This window comes from Branchiostoma lanceolatum, chromosome 10, assembly GCF_035083965.1.
Source record: "Branchiostoma lanceolatum isolate klBraLanc5 chromosome 10, klBraLanc5.hap2, whole genome shotgun sequence".
Lineage (NCBI taxonomy): Eukaryota > Metazoa > Chordata > Leptocardii > Amphioxiformes > Branchiostomatidae > Branchiostoma > Branchiostoma lanceolatum.
This window is the reverse complement of record NC_089731.1, coordinates 8,795,837-8,810,287: the sequence shown is the minus strand read 5'-3', so window position 1 is coordinate 8,810,287 and position 14,451 is coordinate 8,795,837. Positions and strand designations below refer to the sequence as shown.

At 40.4% G+C, this 14,451-nt stretch overlaps 3 protein-coding genes across 3 annotated transcripts; 1 reads left to right on the top strand and 2 right to left on the bottom strand.

Annotated features, from left to right (window-relative positions):
- The first annotated feature begins 1,413 nt into the window (after nucleotides 1-1,413).
- On the top strand, nucleotides 1,414-5,303 carry LOC136443321 (beta,beta-carotene 15,15'-dioxygenase-like). The gene is made up of 2 exons (XM_066440510.1): nucleotides 1,414-1,667; nucleotides 3,418-5,303. The coding sequence occupies exons 1-2, from the start codon at nucleotides 1,488-1,490 to the stop codon at nucleotides 4,807-4,809; spliced, it is 1,572 nt and encodes a 523-aa protein (XP_066296607.1). The 5' UTR covers nucleotides 1,414-1,487; the 3' UTR covers nucleotides 4,810-5,303.
- A 1,346-nt stretch (nucleotides 5,304-6,649) lies between these two features.
- LOC136443323 (uncharacterized) lies at nucleotides 6,650-11,341 on the bottom strand. Its single transcript, XM_066440513.1, has 3 exons — nucleotides 10,817-11,341; nucleotides 10,020-10,284; nucleotides 6,650-6,960 (listed from the first exon to the last, which is right to left on the bottom strand). Exons 1-3 carry the CDS (start codon nucleotides 11,096-11,098, stop codon nucleotides 6,746-6,748), a joined length of 762 nt encoding a protein of 253 aa, XP_066296610.1. The 5' UTR covers nucleotides 11,099-11,341; the 3' UTR covers nucleotides 6,650-6,745.
- A 365-nt stretch (nucleotides 11,342-11,706) lies between these two features.
- Nucleotides 11,707-14,386, bottom strand: LOC136443909 (uncharacterized). Its single transcript, XM_066441283.1, has 3 exons — nucleotides 14,008-14,386; nucleotides 12,844-13,075; nucleotides 11,707-12,523 (listed from the first exon to the last, which is right to left on the bottom strand). Exons 1-3 carry the CDS (start codon nucleotides 14,380-14,382, stop codon nucleotides 12,309-12,311), a joined length of 822 nt encoding a protein of 273 aa, XP_066297380.1. The 5' UTR covers nucleotides 14,383-14,386; the 3' UTR covers nucleotides 11,707-12,308.
- Nucleotides 14,387-14,451: the final 65 nt, after the last annotated feature.

Here is a 14,451-nt window from a genome sequence, read left to right as displayed (position 1 = left end):
TTGTCAGTGGCAGACCCCAAAAACGGTCGGCAGTACTTTGCTGGGGTCGGTCAGGTGACAACATTCATTTCCTATACTGTAGATCTTACCATTCTTGCACAACACTCTGGTCACCCAGCAACGGCGAGTTGTTTTTCAGAATTCCCTCATGACGGGCCGTGAGACACAGCCGACGGAACAAACTCCGCTGCTCGTCGGCAAACATACTCACAATAAGTACATAACGTCGGTGTTTGCCCACATTGTTGAATTAAGAAATCTTGACTTGATGCATTGTAAGCCAAGAATATGAACCTTCTCCTCTTCTTCATATTGCACCCCCTCCCCACTTCTAATCATGCTGCCCCTCAATCCATCGCCTCATGTTACTTGTTTGAAACTCTTAGGCATGGTACTTGACTAGTGTCAGATACAGCATAATGTTATAGCTCAGCGCTGTCACAACTAGCTTGGCTTCCAAACGTATTGCCTTGCTCATAACATGAGTAAGATAGAATTAAAAAACAAATGTTTAAACTTCCTTATTGCAGCTGCATCTTATGAATTCTCCACTGAAACAGAAGAGAACACGACAGTAATGGTTGTTTATACGCTTTAATCAACACCGTCCTTGAATGACCAGCAAAGAAAAAAAGTGGACCTCTAGACCTGTTACATAGTTGGAAAAATATTAGCACTGTACTATAAGTCTAAAGGTCAATTAGAATTTTATTTGCGTATAAAAGATTGCACAGGCATAGCAAACAGTCTATGTGGAGGGGAACGCATAACAGTTTTTATAAGATATTTTATAAGAGTCCCAAGAATAAGGTTACGTCACTTGTTAAATGCACTCTGCACTAAGATTTGACTTGTTATATAAAATACTCACCCTTTGTGTATTTTTTATCTAACTCTAGAGAGTATACATGTCAATCAAAGTACGTACAAAACATGGACATTTCCAATCACGTAGTGCATTTCACAATAAGTCTTTGATGGTAACGTCATAAGTATACACAAATGTGCAATTTGCCTAACTTTTCCATAATAAGTTCCCTATTGACAGATTCAAATCAATCATGCATCAATTTACTTCCCAAATAAGAATGCATTATGACTTTAATATCACATGTCTGCATACAGTATATCATGACTTGAAGCACGAAAGAAACCCTTTTTTTATACTAAAGGACATGACAGGACAGGATGGATATCTCATGTGTGAAATGAAATACGACATGAGTCACACGTTCGTAGTAAATGACACACGCCCGTCTATTCTCTTTCGACAAACACGTGACTAACAGTCTTCTATCAAAGTACTGCACATGCGCAGTATACCCAGATGATATCATCATACCAACGTCTCTATTTGTTATGTGATCGACTGAGCAAACATGTCCGAACGTCAATATAAGTCCCCTCTTAAGGATTCTTTGTCGCACTTCTAAATTTGCAAGAACTCAGATATCTCGTTCTGGCACATCAGAAAAAAAAGTTTAGAAATGTCGCTGGGAAACAAAATGTTGTTTTTGTCAACTGTTATTCTAGCCTTTTCAGGCTGCGTTCAAGCAAGCACCGTTGGACTGGAATATTTCTTCAGAGATAACTTTGAAGAATTTCAAGACCGTCCGATCCAGTGGTTCAACGACACACCGGTCCCACACTGGGTCCACGGCACCTTCGTGAGTAACTAGTCACTTCATTCTGTCATTCATTGAGAGTCCAGTTAAGATTTAGCTAGAGACTGCTGTAGCGTGCCGGTGCACGTGGCTCTCTTGTGAAACTTTAACCACCAAAGGTTTTAATCTTTTCAATGTTTATAACCAAACACGACCTGTGTATCTATCTAAGAAAGAAGCGAGAGAAGATAGTGTCTAAGAACTACTTTGACATCTTCTGGCAACATCCAACAAGAAAGATTCAAGAATCTTGCTTTTAGTCACATGGGAATCGTTATAGTTGAGAAGTGTGGTCCACAGGATTGGACCTTTTGTACGGGGTAGTTTTGAAGTGTGTGCTTTACGTATTCACACCAGGAGCAGACAGATAAGTGACAATTTCTCACTCTCAAAAAAGAGTCGTAGTGTATCCTCATTCATTTTTGTATAGAGATTCTGCGAGAGTCAAGTATTGGGCTGTACTCGCACATGAGAAGACACAAAGATCTGTTTATACTGACATCTGTAAACGACGGGAGACGCTTGCAAGCTCGATGGCGAGGACGTTTGATTCTCAAAAATTATGTTAATCACTAATGATTTCCGCTGGACAATGAAGATTTTCCTTCATGTCATTTACATCATCATCATCATTATCATCTTTCGTCATTTACAATTGCAGTCTTTTTTTTGACTTTTCAATAGCCGTCCATCAAAGCTTTTAGCAATCGCTAAATTAAAATGGTTATGGTACTGTCGAAGTTATGGTACTGTCGAAGTTATGGGACCCCCGTTACATATTATATGCTCAGAATTTGACCAAAAATGATTCCTAAAATCTCATGAAATGTTAAACAATGTTATGAAAATGTTGACTGGACTCCCATTGATAGTAACCTTTTTGTGTCGGTCACATTCATTAATCAATAGACATGTTGACGCCAGATGTCAGGTAATCCAACATTTTGTTTTAAAACCAAAGGCAGAGGAAGACTACCACACAAGTAAAGTCTCTCCAGTACCGCATATGTGTGAGAGACATACATGACAATTAATTACCTTTGTAACTAATCTTTGGTTTTAACACACACATGTACCCTTATCCCTTTTTGTCATAGCACAGGACTTAAAACATCAATTTCAGGACTTTTGACAGAAACGTCCCATTCACAAAGGAAACAAAGAGCCCCTAGTATCTAACTAAGGACCTGAGTAATCATTTCAACCAAACATTCTGATTGATTAATTGAGTTGGCCTGACTGCCGTGCTAACCGTGTGTTGACTAGGTATGTTACACAACTTGATAAGCCGAGAAATGTCAACATTTGCTCGACTGCAACGAGGTCCCAGCTGTTTTGACAGACTACAGGCAGACAGTGAGTCGTTTGTTATCTGAATAAAGGCCGTGTTGCTGAGTTTGTCACAGTGGTTGCTGGTATTCCTATAGAGTAGCATTTCCGTTAGACTACAGATTAAGTGTCACATTTATAATCTGCTGTGTCACTAATGTTATGTATACCAACTTATCAAATCACCAGGAAATTAGCAACTCATGACTTAAGATGGGGTAATAGCATAATGATATCTTCTAAAAGTGTTTTCGCTACCTAACTCATTAATTTTGATAAGATTTTTTTTTTTTCTTCCATTGATTCACATTTATCAAAAGGGCGTTATTCTAAGGCCGACTTAATCTCATACTTGGATACGTTCACCTCATTAGCATATTACAATCAGTAAGGTGACTCGATTTTTTCACGTATGTTTCTTCAGGTACGAAATGGTCCAGGTCGCTTCAACATCGGAGGGCGGAGCGTCATCCACACATTTGACGGTTTCGCCAAACTGCATTCCTTCAAGATCAACAACGGCACACAGATTCTCTTCTCGGCCTCGTTCTTAGGCACGTCCACCTACACACGGTCCATTTCTGAGAACGACTACGCCACGTCCCTTACGTTTGACGGTGTGAACCCCGCGTTTACGTTCGAAGAAAGGGCCGAAGCTCTCCTGTACGGCATCGACAACACCAACGCAAACGTCTGGAAGATAGGGACGGGACGAGACGCCGAATTCATCGGGCTCACGGATGCAGCCGTGTTTTCTAAGTTCGACATTGGTTCGCTGAGTACCATAAGTCTGGTCAAACCTGACATCACTCATCCAATCGTAAATCTTCTCTCATTGATGTCGACAGCCCACCCTCTATACGAACCCAAAACGGGACACACTATTAACTTGGTCTACACCGTGAACATTGTACCAGGACTCAAGCATACCCTGTCACTCTTCAGGATGAAAGACACTTCTACACAAGAGATCATAACAAACGTTAAGTTAGAGAGGATATCTTACATGCATAGCTTCTCTATCACTGACAACTACGCCATTGTCTCTCTCTACCCCCTCTATATCAGCGTTCCCAAAATGCTGAACTCGGCAGAGGCAGGCAAGTGTTTTGAATGGGAGGGTAAGGATGATACCAAGTTTCTGGTTATCTCTCTTAAAGACGGGAAAGTGTCAGAGATGAAAACGCCAGGTTTCTTTGCTGTACACCACGTCAACGCCTTTGAGCGGGATGGCAACATAGTCGTTGATATGATAACCTACCCGGACAACTCCATGCTTTACCAATTCGAGATTGCCACAATGTTAGACGAAGGGAAGAGAAGCAAACTGACCAACCGGGCAATGTTAAAGCGCTTCACGCTCAACATGGAGGAATCTAGAGTCAGCGTCTCCACGTTCTCTCCAAAAACACCCGAACTGAACTTCGTGAACCGAATGGAGCTCCCGGTGATCAACGAAAATCATCGTAGTGGCAACTACTGTTACGTGTACGGAGTCGTCTTCTCCTTTGATCCGCAAACTCCGACAGTGCACGATAACTTTGCCATCGTTAAAAAGGATCTCTGCAACGGTGGGAGAGGCGACAAGCACTGGTACATCCCTAACCACTACCCTAACGAACCGTACTTCATCCCCGATCCGAACGCCACGGCAGAAGACCAGGGCGTTCTCATCTCCACCATTCTCGACGGACAGCGAAAGGAAAGTTATCTGTTGATTCTTGACGCGCAGACTTTGAAAACCATCAACTATGCCTACGCCAAGACGTACATACCGTTTGCCATCCACGGGCGATTCTTCCCCGAAGTTTTCTAACTAGGTTTTCCTACCTGTAATATGCATCATCAATATACAAAATCAAAGGGGAGGGATATTCTATATAGAGGATGCATAAGCTTTTATTTGTCACACAAGATTGAAAATATCCATTAATTTGGTTACAAGTTAAATGTTTAGTTCTTGTATCATTCACCAGATTTAGTAACATATTACATCAAGCGATGGACTACCAAACATGCCATATGTACTTAGAATTCGATGGTCCTCGTATTCTTTGTACTTACATGTACGTACATAATACAGGGTAAAGAATTTGGAATATGTCTTCAAATAATATGAACTCCATTTTAGGTTCCTCAGCCATTAACGTAATGATACTATGATATACTTTTTTAGATCACAAATTTATTTGTATGGTTGATGATTACGATATACTAATGCCAGTAGATGTTACTCTAAATTAGGGAGACCGTACAAAAGAACTTTTATATGTTTCAATAAAGCCCTTGTTGCAGGGACATCAGTCGTCACCATGCTTCAACGCGATCGTGGTTACCTAGTTACGGAAACGTGTTTTTCAGAAAGCTTTGTTTGATGACTGTTGGACCTAATAAAGTAGTCGAGGGACCAACAGGCCATTGGCCTTTGGGTAAATTTACACCCAAGTGAATTATGTAGACATGGCATCATGGGAAAGGTATGACCATGAGACTATTTGCTTTTGTCGGAAGCGTATTGTGTGTTTTTACAAGGTTGTATAACCTCCGACGGCTCTTCAAAGCCGAAGGCCAATTAGGTAATGATTAAGGGAGATACGACGTTAAACGACGTTCCGGTGTGCGGTTTTCATAATGGCGTATTTCATTAATGTGTTCTTTTACGACAAATTTTTCGCCGTTTCTGCGACATTTACGCCAGTCGCTCTGGGGCTTTCGCGAATGCGGCATCTTGTTACCGGGAACTGCCGTATTACCTCTCGTTTTAGCCTGACGCTATTAGCAGGATCATCCTGTCAGCAGTAGAAAAATTTGCACTGCTGACAGGATGATCCTGTCAGTAGCCACTTCCCTCGTTTTAATGTAATTTGTATTCCGGAGACAAAATTATTTGTCAGGTGATACGAGGACAACGATGAAAAAAATGAAACCAGGCATCTTTAGCATATCTTGGGGTCACAGTTGTTAGCGTTATTAGAAACATTTCAGCATTGTTTACCGGACTAACACAATATGAACTGAACACTAACATTTTTCAGCATCATTGCAATCAAATAGCAAGAATCATTGTTTTAGTAGTGTTTTCACAGGGGAGGGTCTTTGAGTGTTTGCCATTAATTCGTTCGTGTTGTTTTAACATCTGTTTATCCCAAAGTGATAAACAACTCAAAGCTGCAAAAACCTTTGGAATCAAACACTTCAGCGTCCTGCTTCTGTCAATCACTCCCTACATGTAGAAGGCAATATTCATTTAACCATTGGAGAAATGGACAGCTGAGCGTTTAAATCAAATCATCAACATCACCAATGACAACGTCGCATTACTGATCGGCTGGCACCAAAGCTTATGATGCAACCTAAAAGGAGAACTGCCAAAATATGCTTGCAAACTACGTTGTGTACAAATTGGAACCAGGGTAAGGGAACATTAATAAACAGAAACGCCACCTAGTGTGGGTGCTCGTATTGCAGTGTGGACCACGAAAACACTAGAATGTGTCTCCTAGTTTCATAGATGTTCTAATAGTGAAGATGTTCATGTCTAAATTGGTAGACACGTAATTGGTATTCAGCAATTTGCGTACGGAAGCAGAGATACATTTATTTATCATCTATGTCATATTTCATACGAAAAAAGGAAGATATCGAAAGGTTTATTAAACTGCAATGAGATATATAGTTGCAATGAAACCACCCATCCAAATCTTTTCAAATCAATTTCAAAGGTAAGAAAAAACTTGAACCTAACGGACACATTACTCGGAAGGCTTGAACCCAGAGTACCCTCCGCTGAAATCGTGGTTCTCGTTCCCAACCAAGACTGGGTGGAAGACACAAAGGGCCTCGATCTCCTCGTGGATGATCATGTGGTGCGGGTCGTGCGCGTTCATACTGTAGACGGTCCCGTTCGTAGCATCTATCCTGCTCTCCGCCTTCTTGGCACCCTCTTCCCATGTGTAGGTGGCCTTCCCTAAGCGATAGATAGAAGGGATGAACTGATTGGTCGTTTTTTTTACACAATCAAGCAAAATACATATCTGTAAATCAGATACCCCAGTAGAATCCGCTTAACTGCACCACCCATTTGTCAGCGTTTTTGGTGCAATTATCCGACTGGTGCAATTATGCGAAATGCCCAGCTGGACCGCACCACCATGGGCGAGGGGGTGTATTGTTAGTTAGAAACACTAGCACAAAGAAAACAGACGAAACAAGAGTTCCACGACCTCATATCTCCATGAACAATTCTATTCATGCAAATGACTTACACATTTGCATAATATATGCTAAGTCATAAACATCTTTATCTAACTTACACATGTTGAAATATTGACAGTCCTATAATTTTCCAATTAGATGGATTATGTTGTTTTTGCATTAATTATGCAAACTAGGAATTCATTTGCATAATTGGTATCTGTTGATGCTCCACTTTCCATAAACTGTTATATTTAAGTCTGATAATGGAAAACACTGCAAATATAGATTTTCCTCATTAGCTATGCAAATTAAGTCACAATAAGTATAATTTGCACTACATTATGTATATCTTTGTCTAAGCTACCTGCATACTAAGTATCATATTGACAGTCCTATAATTTTCCAATTAGATGAGATATGTTGTTTTGCATTAATTATGCAAATTAGGAATTTATTTGCATAATTGATATCTGTTGATGATCCACTTTCCATAAACTACATACGTTACATGCATTTGAGTCTGATAATGGAAAACACTGCAAATATAGATTTTCCTCATTAGCTATGCAAAGAAAGTCACAATTAGCATAATTTGCAATTCATTGTTTATATCTCTATCTAAGCTACCTGCATACTAAATCCGTTGTTCCTTTGTTCAGTTATTCTCCTTAGACGATTTTCACTAAAACGCCAAGGAAGCTGCTAGGGGGCCCAAACCTACACCACTTCTTTATTACATCACAAGCTATCTGCCACCCAAAAATCAAGACCACAGCACGTCCAGGTCAAAAGATACAAAAATTGAAATTCTGCTGCAGTACCAACGTCACATACCAGGGGGCCCAAAATCGACCTTTTACAACACCTGCCCAAATACCAAATATCATCGTAATCCATCAAGAGGTTCTTGAGTTATGCTGCTTACAGTAGTCCGGAAACACACACAGACACACCCAAAACTATATCTCCAAAAGTTTACTAAAGTTTACAAAAGTTTACAAATGTTAACACATGTTTACAAAAGTTTACAAATGTTTACTAAAGTTTACAAAAGTTAACAAATGTTTACAAAAGTTTACAAATGTTGACAAATGTTTACAAAAGTTTACAAAAGTTTACAAAAGTTTACAAATGTTTACAAAAGTTTACAAAAGTTTACAAATGTTTACAAAAGTTTACAAAAGTTTACAAACGTTTACAAAAGTTTACAAATGTTTACAAAAGTTTACAAATGTTTACAAATGTTTACAAAAGTTTACAAAAGTTTACAAAAGTTTACAAAAGTTTACAAAAGTTTACAAATGTTTACAAAAGTTTACAAAAGTTTACAAACGTTTACAAAAGTTTACAAATGTTTACAAAAGTTTACAAATGTTTACAAATGTTTACAAAAGTTTACAAAAGTTTACAAAAGTTTACAAAAGTTTACAAATGTTTACAAAAGTTTACAAATGTTTACAAAAGTTTACAAAAGTTTACAAACGTTTACAAAGGTTTACAAATGTTTACAAAAGTTTACAAATGTTTACAAATGTTTACAAAAGTTTACAAAAGTTTACAAAAGTTTACAAAAGTTTACAAAAGTTTACAAATGTTTACAAAAGTTTACAAATGTTTACAAAAGTTTACAAAAGTTTACAAATGTTTACAAAAGTTTACAAAAGTTTACAAAAGTTAACAAACGTTTACAAAAGTTTACAAATGTTTACAAAAGTTTACAAAAGTTAACAAAAGTTTACAAACGTTTACAAAAGTTTACAAAAGTTTACAAATGTTTACAAAAGTTAACAAATGTTTATAAAAGTTTACAAATGTTTACAAAAGTTTACAAATGTTTACAAAAGTTTACAAAAGTTTACAAATGTTTACAAAAGTTTACAAAAGTTTACAAATGTTTATAAAAGTTTACAAATGTTAACAAATGTTAAAATGTTTACAAATGTTTACAAATGATGACAGGTCACCATTGCGCCTGAATTGCGCTGTGAAGTACAGCAAAATACCGTACTATACAGCAACTATACAGTAAAATATCATAGTTATGAATTTCGGCTTCAAAACACCCGCCCACAAACCAAATATCATTGTAATCCATCAAGAGGCTCTTGACTGCTGACTGGAGTGGTGCGGAAACACAAAAAGACAAACAGACAGACAGGCAAACAGACACACTCAAAACTATATCTCCATTTTTCATGGAGATAAACATATTGGCGGTATTGTGCCTTTACACCGGCAGGTATCGGCTCATTTGTACCGCGTTTGCCGATTTTAGCGCACCTTTTCAGTTAACTTGTCGACGATTTTTGAAGAAAAAAAATGGTTCGGTTATCCGGCATTGGTGACCATGCGCGGTGCAGATATGCGGAGTCACTAACAATGCAGTGAATGGGAATCGGTTTTGGATAGCCTGACGAGTCGCGCTCCTAGTGGCCAGCCAGTCCCGTAACCGCCATCCCCTAGGGGATCAGTAACCTCCGGCCGAGAGCTTGTGTAAATACAGGCTACGGTTTTGGATATTGGGATTCGGTGCAATTAAATGGAAGGTGCGTGTATCCGAGGTGCAATTAAGTGGCGTCGTCTGTATAATACAGTCAAACCTGTACATGTGACTACCCCGGAGTCTGTCTGGATAAAGTTCACCTGTACATTGTGGTCACTTTTTAATGGTAGACCTTCAGATTTCTCTTTAAAATGACCAATTGTCCATAGTAAAATCATTCCAAAGTCTATAAAGGTATAAAGGCAAAAACATTATTTTTGGCAAAACATTATCATAATATACTTTTTATCAATCCTATAGCCTACTGCATGCTGCGAATACAGTACCTTTCACGTAGTAGGCAGATTCAACGTGATGCTTGTAGCACAGCGCATTGCTTGCACCAGCCTCTCCATAGGTGTTGTGGACACTGATCGGAAAACCGTCCGACTTCTTCAGAAATCTTCGGCTGTGGCCTCTGCCCCAGTCGATGTCACGATCGGTACCGACGATTTCCGAAAGAGACCGAGCCACGGCCCGATCAACGGACGGCTCGACGTCATCACAGTAGATGCAGAACAGGCGGAGCTGTTGATCAGATGTGACTTTAACCTATAAAGGAGACGTCAAGGTATTGAAGAAATCTAAATTACAATCAAGATGAGTGTGCGTTGTGTTGTATTGTATTGTATTAGAGAGCTGGTGTACGTTGTTTTAATATTCTTGGTGTTTTTGTTTTTGTTCAAAAGCTGTAACCGTTATAATAGAATTTCATTATTTATACAAATAAATGCCGTCCCACGGATACCGCCCGCCACCGTAGGATCTGCCTGGAGACTAGGATTGTGTTACACATTAACCTTTGTTCGAAGAGGTGAAAGAATTTCAGGACAACCATGTCAGAACAGAACGCGTGCCCTGAGTTTTATTTACTGGATAGGGTGTCCCTGTCGTGTTCAGTAATGGTGTAATGGTTAATGTATAATTCTACACAGATTGATGGCAACTCATCTGCTTTAACAAAGATAAATGATAGAGAGGCCGGTGGTCAAACAAACAAAAAGTGAAGGTTGGGTGGGAGAGTGGCAATTGCATACAACTCAGATCCAAACTAGCATGGTGTTTTTACGTAAATCGCACTTACCGTGCAGGTTATACTGGATGAAAACGCCACTACAACATCAGGGCCAAACTCATACACTTGACCGTTAGACGCCGTGCCTGTCCCACTTCCCGACAAGCAGTAGTACACATGGTTCAGGAGGGGGGAGGGGGGCGATGTCAAACACACACTTTCGCCCGGTTGGAGAAAGACATCGTAGGCGGTGTAGTTCATGCCATCCTCCGCTGCGACCAGCTGCTTGCCCCGGAGATTTGGGTTCGGTAGAGGACCCTCTACAAGGTCGACGGAATGGCGGACAATCATGGTTCAATTACAGTCGTGCAAAAATATACAGGAGCAAACTTGGATCAGATCATTTGCGAAGTACAAAGGTCAACGAGGGAATGTGTGGCTGCATTTCGTTCAACTGTGCCACGTTGAGAATCAATTTCCAAGCTATGGGGAGGCGGGGCAGTCCAGAATCGATTGAGGTAGGTTTTTTTTTTACAATATTAGGCCATGTTGATTCAATTATATGGAACCTCAAAACGGACATCGATGCGAGCGGGTTGAAAAAAGCACCCCCCCCCCCCAAAGAAATGCCGTCATTATGGAATCTTGTGTCAAGGATCTAGGAAGGTTGAACAAACGACTTAAGAACATGGTGTACTGAGCAATTGATTCTTTGACTTTCGAATTAACTCTACGACATTAGCATCCGTTTTCCGAGACTTTTGTTTTCAACTTACTGATGATATGTTTGCCCATTTTTCAGCTGCTTTGAACAAATTGTACTATGGTCGAAATTGGCAAATTAGACGGCTTACATGCCAGAGGAGTCAGCCGGCCCTAGGAGTACACTAAGTTTGCGACCTGCGGCTCAAATAGCGGTTTGGGTCACAAGAATATACTGAAATACCTGCCTCCTAGTGTTGTTTCATAAATGGTCTTTTATTGAGAATACGTTTACCTTACTACTGTCAGTCTATACAGATTGGGACACATACTGCGCATACAAACATTACAAAACAAAAAGCATAAAACACTATTGAAACATACAGCTAAAGAGATACGTACTGTTTGCATGAATTGTATTAAGTTTGTAATTCGCTTCGTCAAGAAGTCTATGTTTTTGGATGCTTGTATGTATGTAGTTTAGTTTACTAGCATCATAACTAAAGAAGCAGGGCAAGTCGAGAAGGGATGGATTTCAATGATTTTTTACCTGTTGGTAACTTTATGAATACCAACGTAATAGCATGTTAATTATGCAAAATAGGACTTGATTTACATAATTGATGAGCTAAGTTTTTTATTTTAATTATGCTTAATGACAGGAACGTTATAATCATTATATAAGGTATGGGGTCGTGGAACTCTAGTTTATTTATGATCTATGCCATGTTTTATGCGAAAGAAAGGAGGCATTGAAACGTTTAACTGCAAGGAGTATGTTATGGTTGCAATGAAACCACCCAATCATGCTAATATTATCAAATGAAGAAAAAAACTTTGAATCTGACGACTGAACACATTACTCAGAAGGCTTGTATCCAGAGTACCCTCCGCTGAAATCGTGGTTCTCGTTCCCAACCAAGACTGGGTGGAAGACACACAAGGACTCCATGTCCTCGTGAATGATTGCGTGGTGCGGGTCGTGCGCATTCATACTGTAGACGCTTCCGTTCGTAGCGTCTATCCGGGTCTCCGCCTTCTTGGCACCCTCTTCCCATGTGTAGGTGACCCTACCTAAAGCAAAAGACAGAAGGGATATACAGATTGTTGTTTTCGTTTTACAAAATCCAGCAAAATACATCTCGGTAAATCAGATATAATACAGTCAAACCTGTACAGGTGACTACCCCAGAGTCTGTCTGTATAATCATAAAGTTTACCTGGCCATTGTGGTCACTTTTTGATGGACCTTCAGATTCCTCTCTACAATGACAACCTGTTAGCGAAAGCTTCTCTTCAGAGGTATAAAGACAACGCCCCCTGTCAATCATAAAACCTACTGCACGCTACGAATACTGTACCTTTCACATAGCAGGCAGACTCAACGTGATGTTAAAAGCACAGCGCATTTCTTGAACCAGCCTCTCCATAAGTGTTGTGGACGCTGATCGGGAAACCGTCCGACTTTTTCAGAAATCTTCGACTGTGGCCTCGGCCCCAGTCGATGTCACGATCGGTACCGACGATATCCGAAAGAGACCGAGCCACGGCCCGATCAACGGACGGCTCGACGTCATCACAGTAGATGCAGAACAGGCGGAGCTGTTGATCAGATGTGACTTTAACCTATAAAGGAGACGTCGACGTCAATATTGAAAAAATTAAAAAGACAACCAAGATTACTGTTTCTATATTGTTTCGCAGTTTGTGTTCAGACGCTGCGGCTGGTGCCTTAACCATTATGATAGAATTTGCACCTATCCATACAAATTAACAGCACAATCACAGTGCCAATGCCAACAAAAAATCGAAAATTTAACCTGCTGCCGAATGTTCTCTTGCTTTGCAAATTTATCAACTCTCACTCATGGCACGACTTCATTTTGTCATATTATCGTTGCACAGATACTGACCCACCCTGTCTAGCGAAATTACGTAGGCGGTAGACAAGGACAACAACCACAACAACACATTTAGGGGTTCAATTTAATTCAACTAATTACACGTACGTAACGGTGATCTTTTTGTTCCTCTACATTCCTTTTTCCCCATATAGATTATCATTTTCTCTTCTCCCAAGTAGCGCCCTGGATTCAGGGATTGTGTAGCCTGGGCGTCAGACTGTTTTCAGGGCGTACACGGGTCAACTCTTCGGCTCTAGGGCCAGCATGCCTCCAAGAAAATTCTATATAACAGGTCCCCAGAGTTAGACCTGCCCCCGCATATGATAGAGATCGGGTGTGCGGCATCCAGGCTAGAGTCCAGATGGTGTTATACAGACTTTGTTCGACATGTCGAAGCCGAGGTGAAAGAAAGGACAACCATGTCAGAATGAGTTACTGACGGTGTAAATGTACATGGTAAATGTAACTATATGCAGATTTAAGACAAAGCACGTTAATTCACCTACTTCTACAAAGATAAAAGATCGAAAGGTGGGTGCTCAGGTTAAGCAAACAAAATAGTGAAAGGGGCCCCGGGGGCAAAATTGCAGCAGTTAAAATCACAGTCACAACCACTAAATTACTAAATGTTTGATAAGGTGATCATGTGCATACCATACATGTTATACTGGATGAAAACGCCACTACAACATCAGGGCCGAACCCGTACACTTGACCGTTGGACGCCGTGCCTGTCCCACTTCCCGACAAGCAGTAGTACACATGGTTCAGGAGGGGGGAGGGGGGCGATGTCAAACACACACTTTCGCCCGGTTGGAGAAAGACATCGTAGGCGGTGTAGTTCATGCCATCCTCCGCTGCGACCAGCTGCTTGCCCCGGAGATTTGGGTTCGGTAGAGGACCCTCTACAAGGTCGACGGAATGGCGAACGATCATGTTCAAGTACAGTCGTGCAAAAATATACAGGAGCAAACTTAAATCAGACCATGCGATAAGGACAAAGGTCAAGAAGGGGTCACGTAGCTGCATGTCGTTCAGGTTAATGTGCCGCAAGCTATAGGGGGCGGGGGCCGTCCAGAAATTATTGGGGTAAGTTTA

Coding starts and splice junctions, on each gene's coding strand:
- LOC136443321 (XM_066440510.1), top strand. CDS start 1,488: ATGTCGCTGGGAAACAAAATGTTGTTTTTGTCAACTGTTATTCTAGCC. Junction 1,668..3,417: donor ACTGGGTCCACGGCACCTTC/GTGAGTAACTAG, acceptor ATGTTTCTTCAG/GTACGAAATGGTCCAGGTCG.
- LOC136443323 (XM_066440513.1), bottom strand. CDS start 11,098: ATGATTGTCCGCCATTCCGTCGACCTTGTAGAGGGTCCTCTACCGAAC. Junction 10,285..10,816: donor CATCCAGTATAACCTGCACG/GTAAGTGCGATT, acceptor TCTCCTTTATAG/GTTAAAGTCACATCTGATCA. Junction 6,961..10,019: donor ATCTGCCTACTACGTGAAAG/GTACTGTATTCG, acceptor TCTATCGCTTAG/GGAAGGCCACCTACACATGG.
- LOC136443909 (XM_066441283.1), bottom strand. CDS start 14,382: ATGCAGCTACGTGACCCCTTCTTGACCTTTGTCCTTATCGCATGGTCT. Junction 13,076..14,007: donor CATCCAGTATAACATGTATG/GTATGCACATGA, acceptor TCTCCTTTATAG/GTTAAAGTCACATCTGATCA. Junction 12,524..12,843: donor AAGAAATGCGCTGTGCTTTT/AACATCACGTTG, acceptor CTTTTGCTTTAG/GTAGGGTCACCTACACATGG.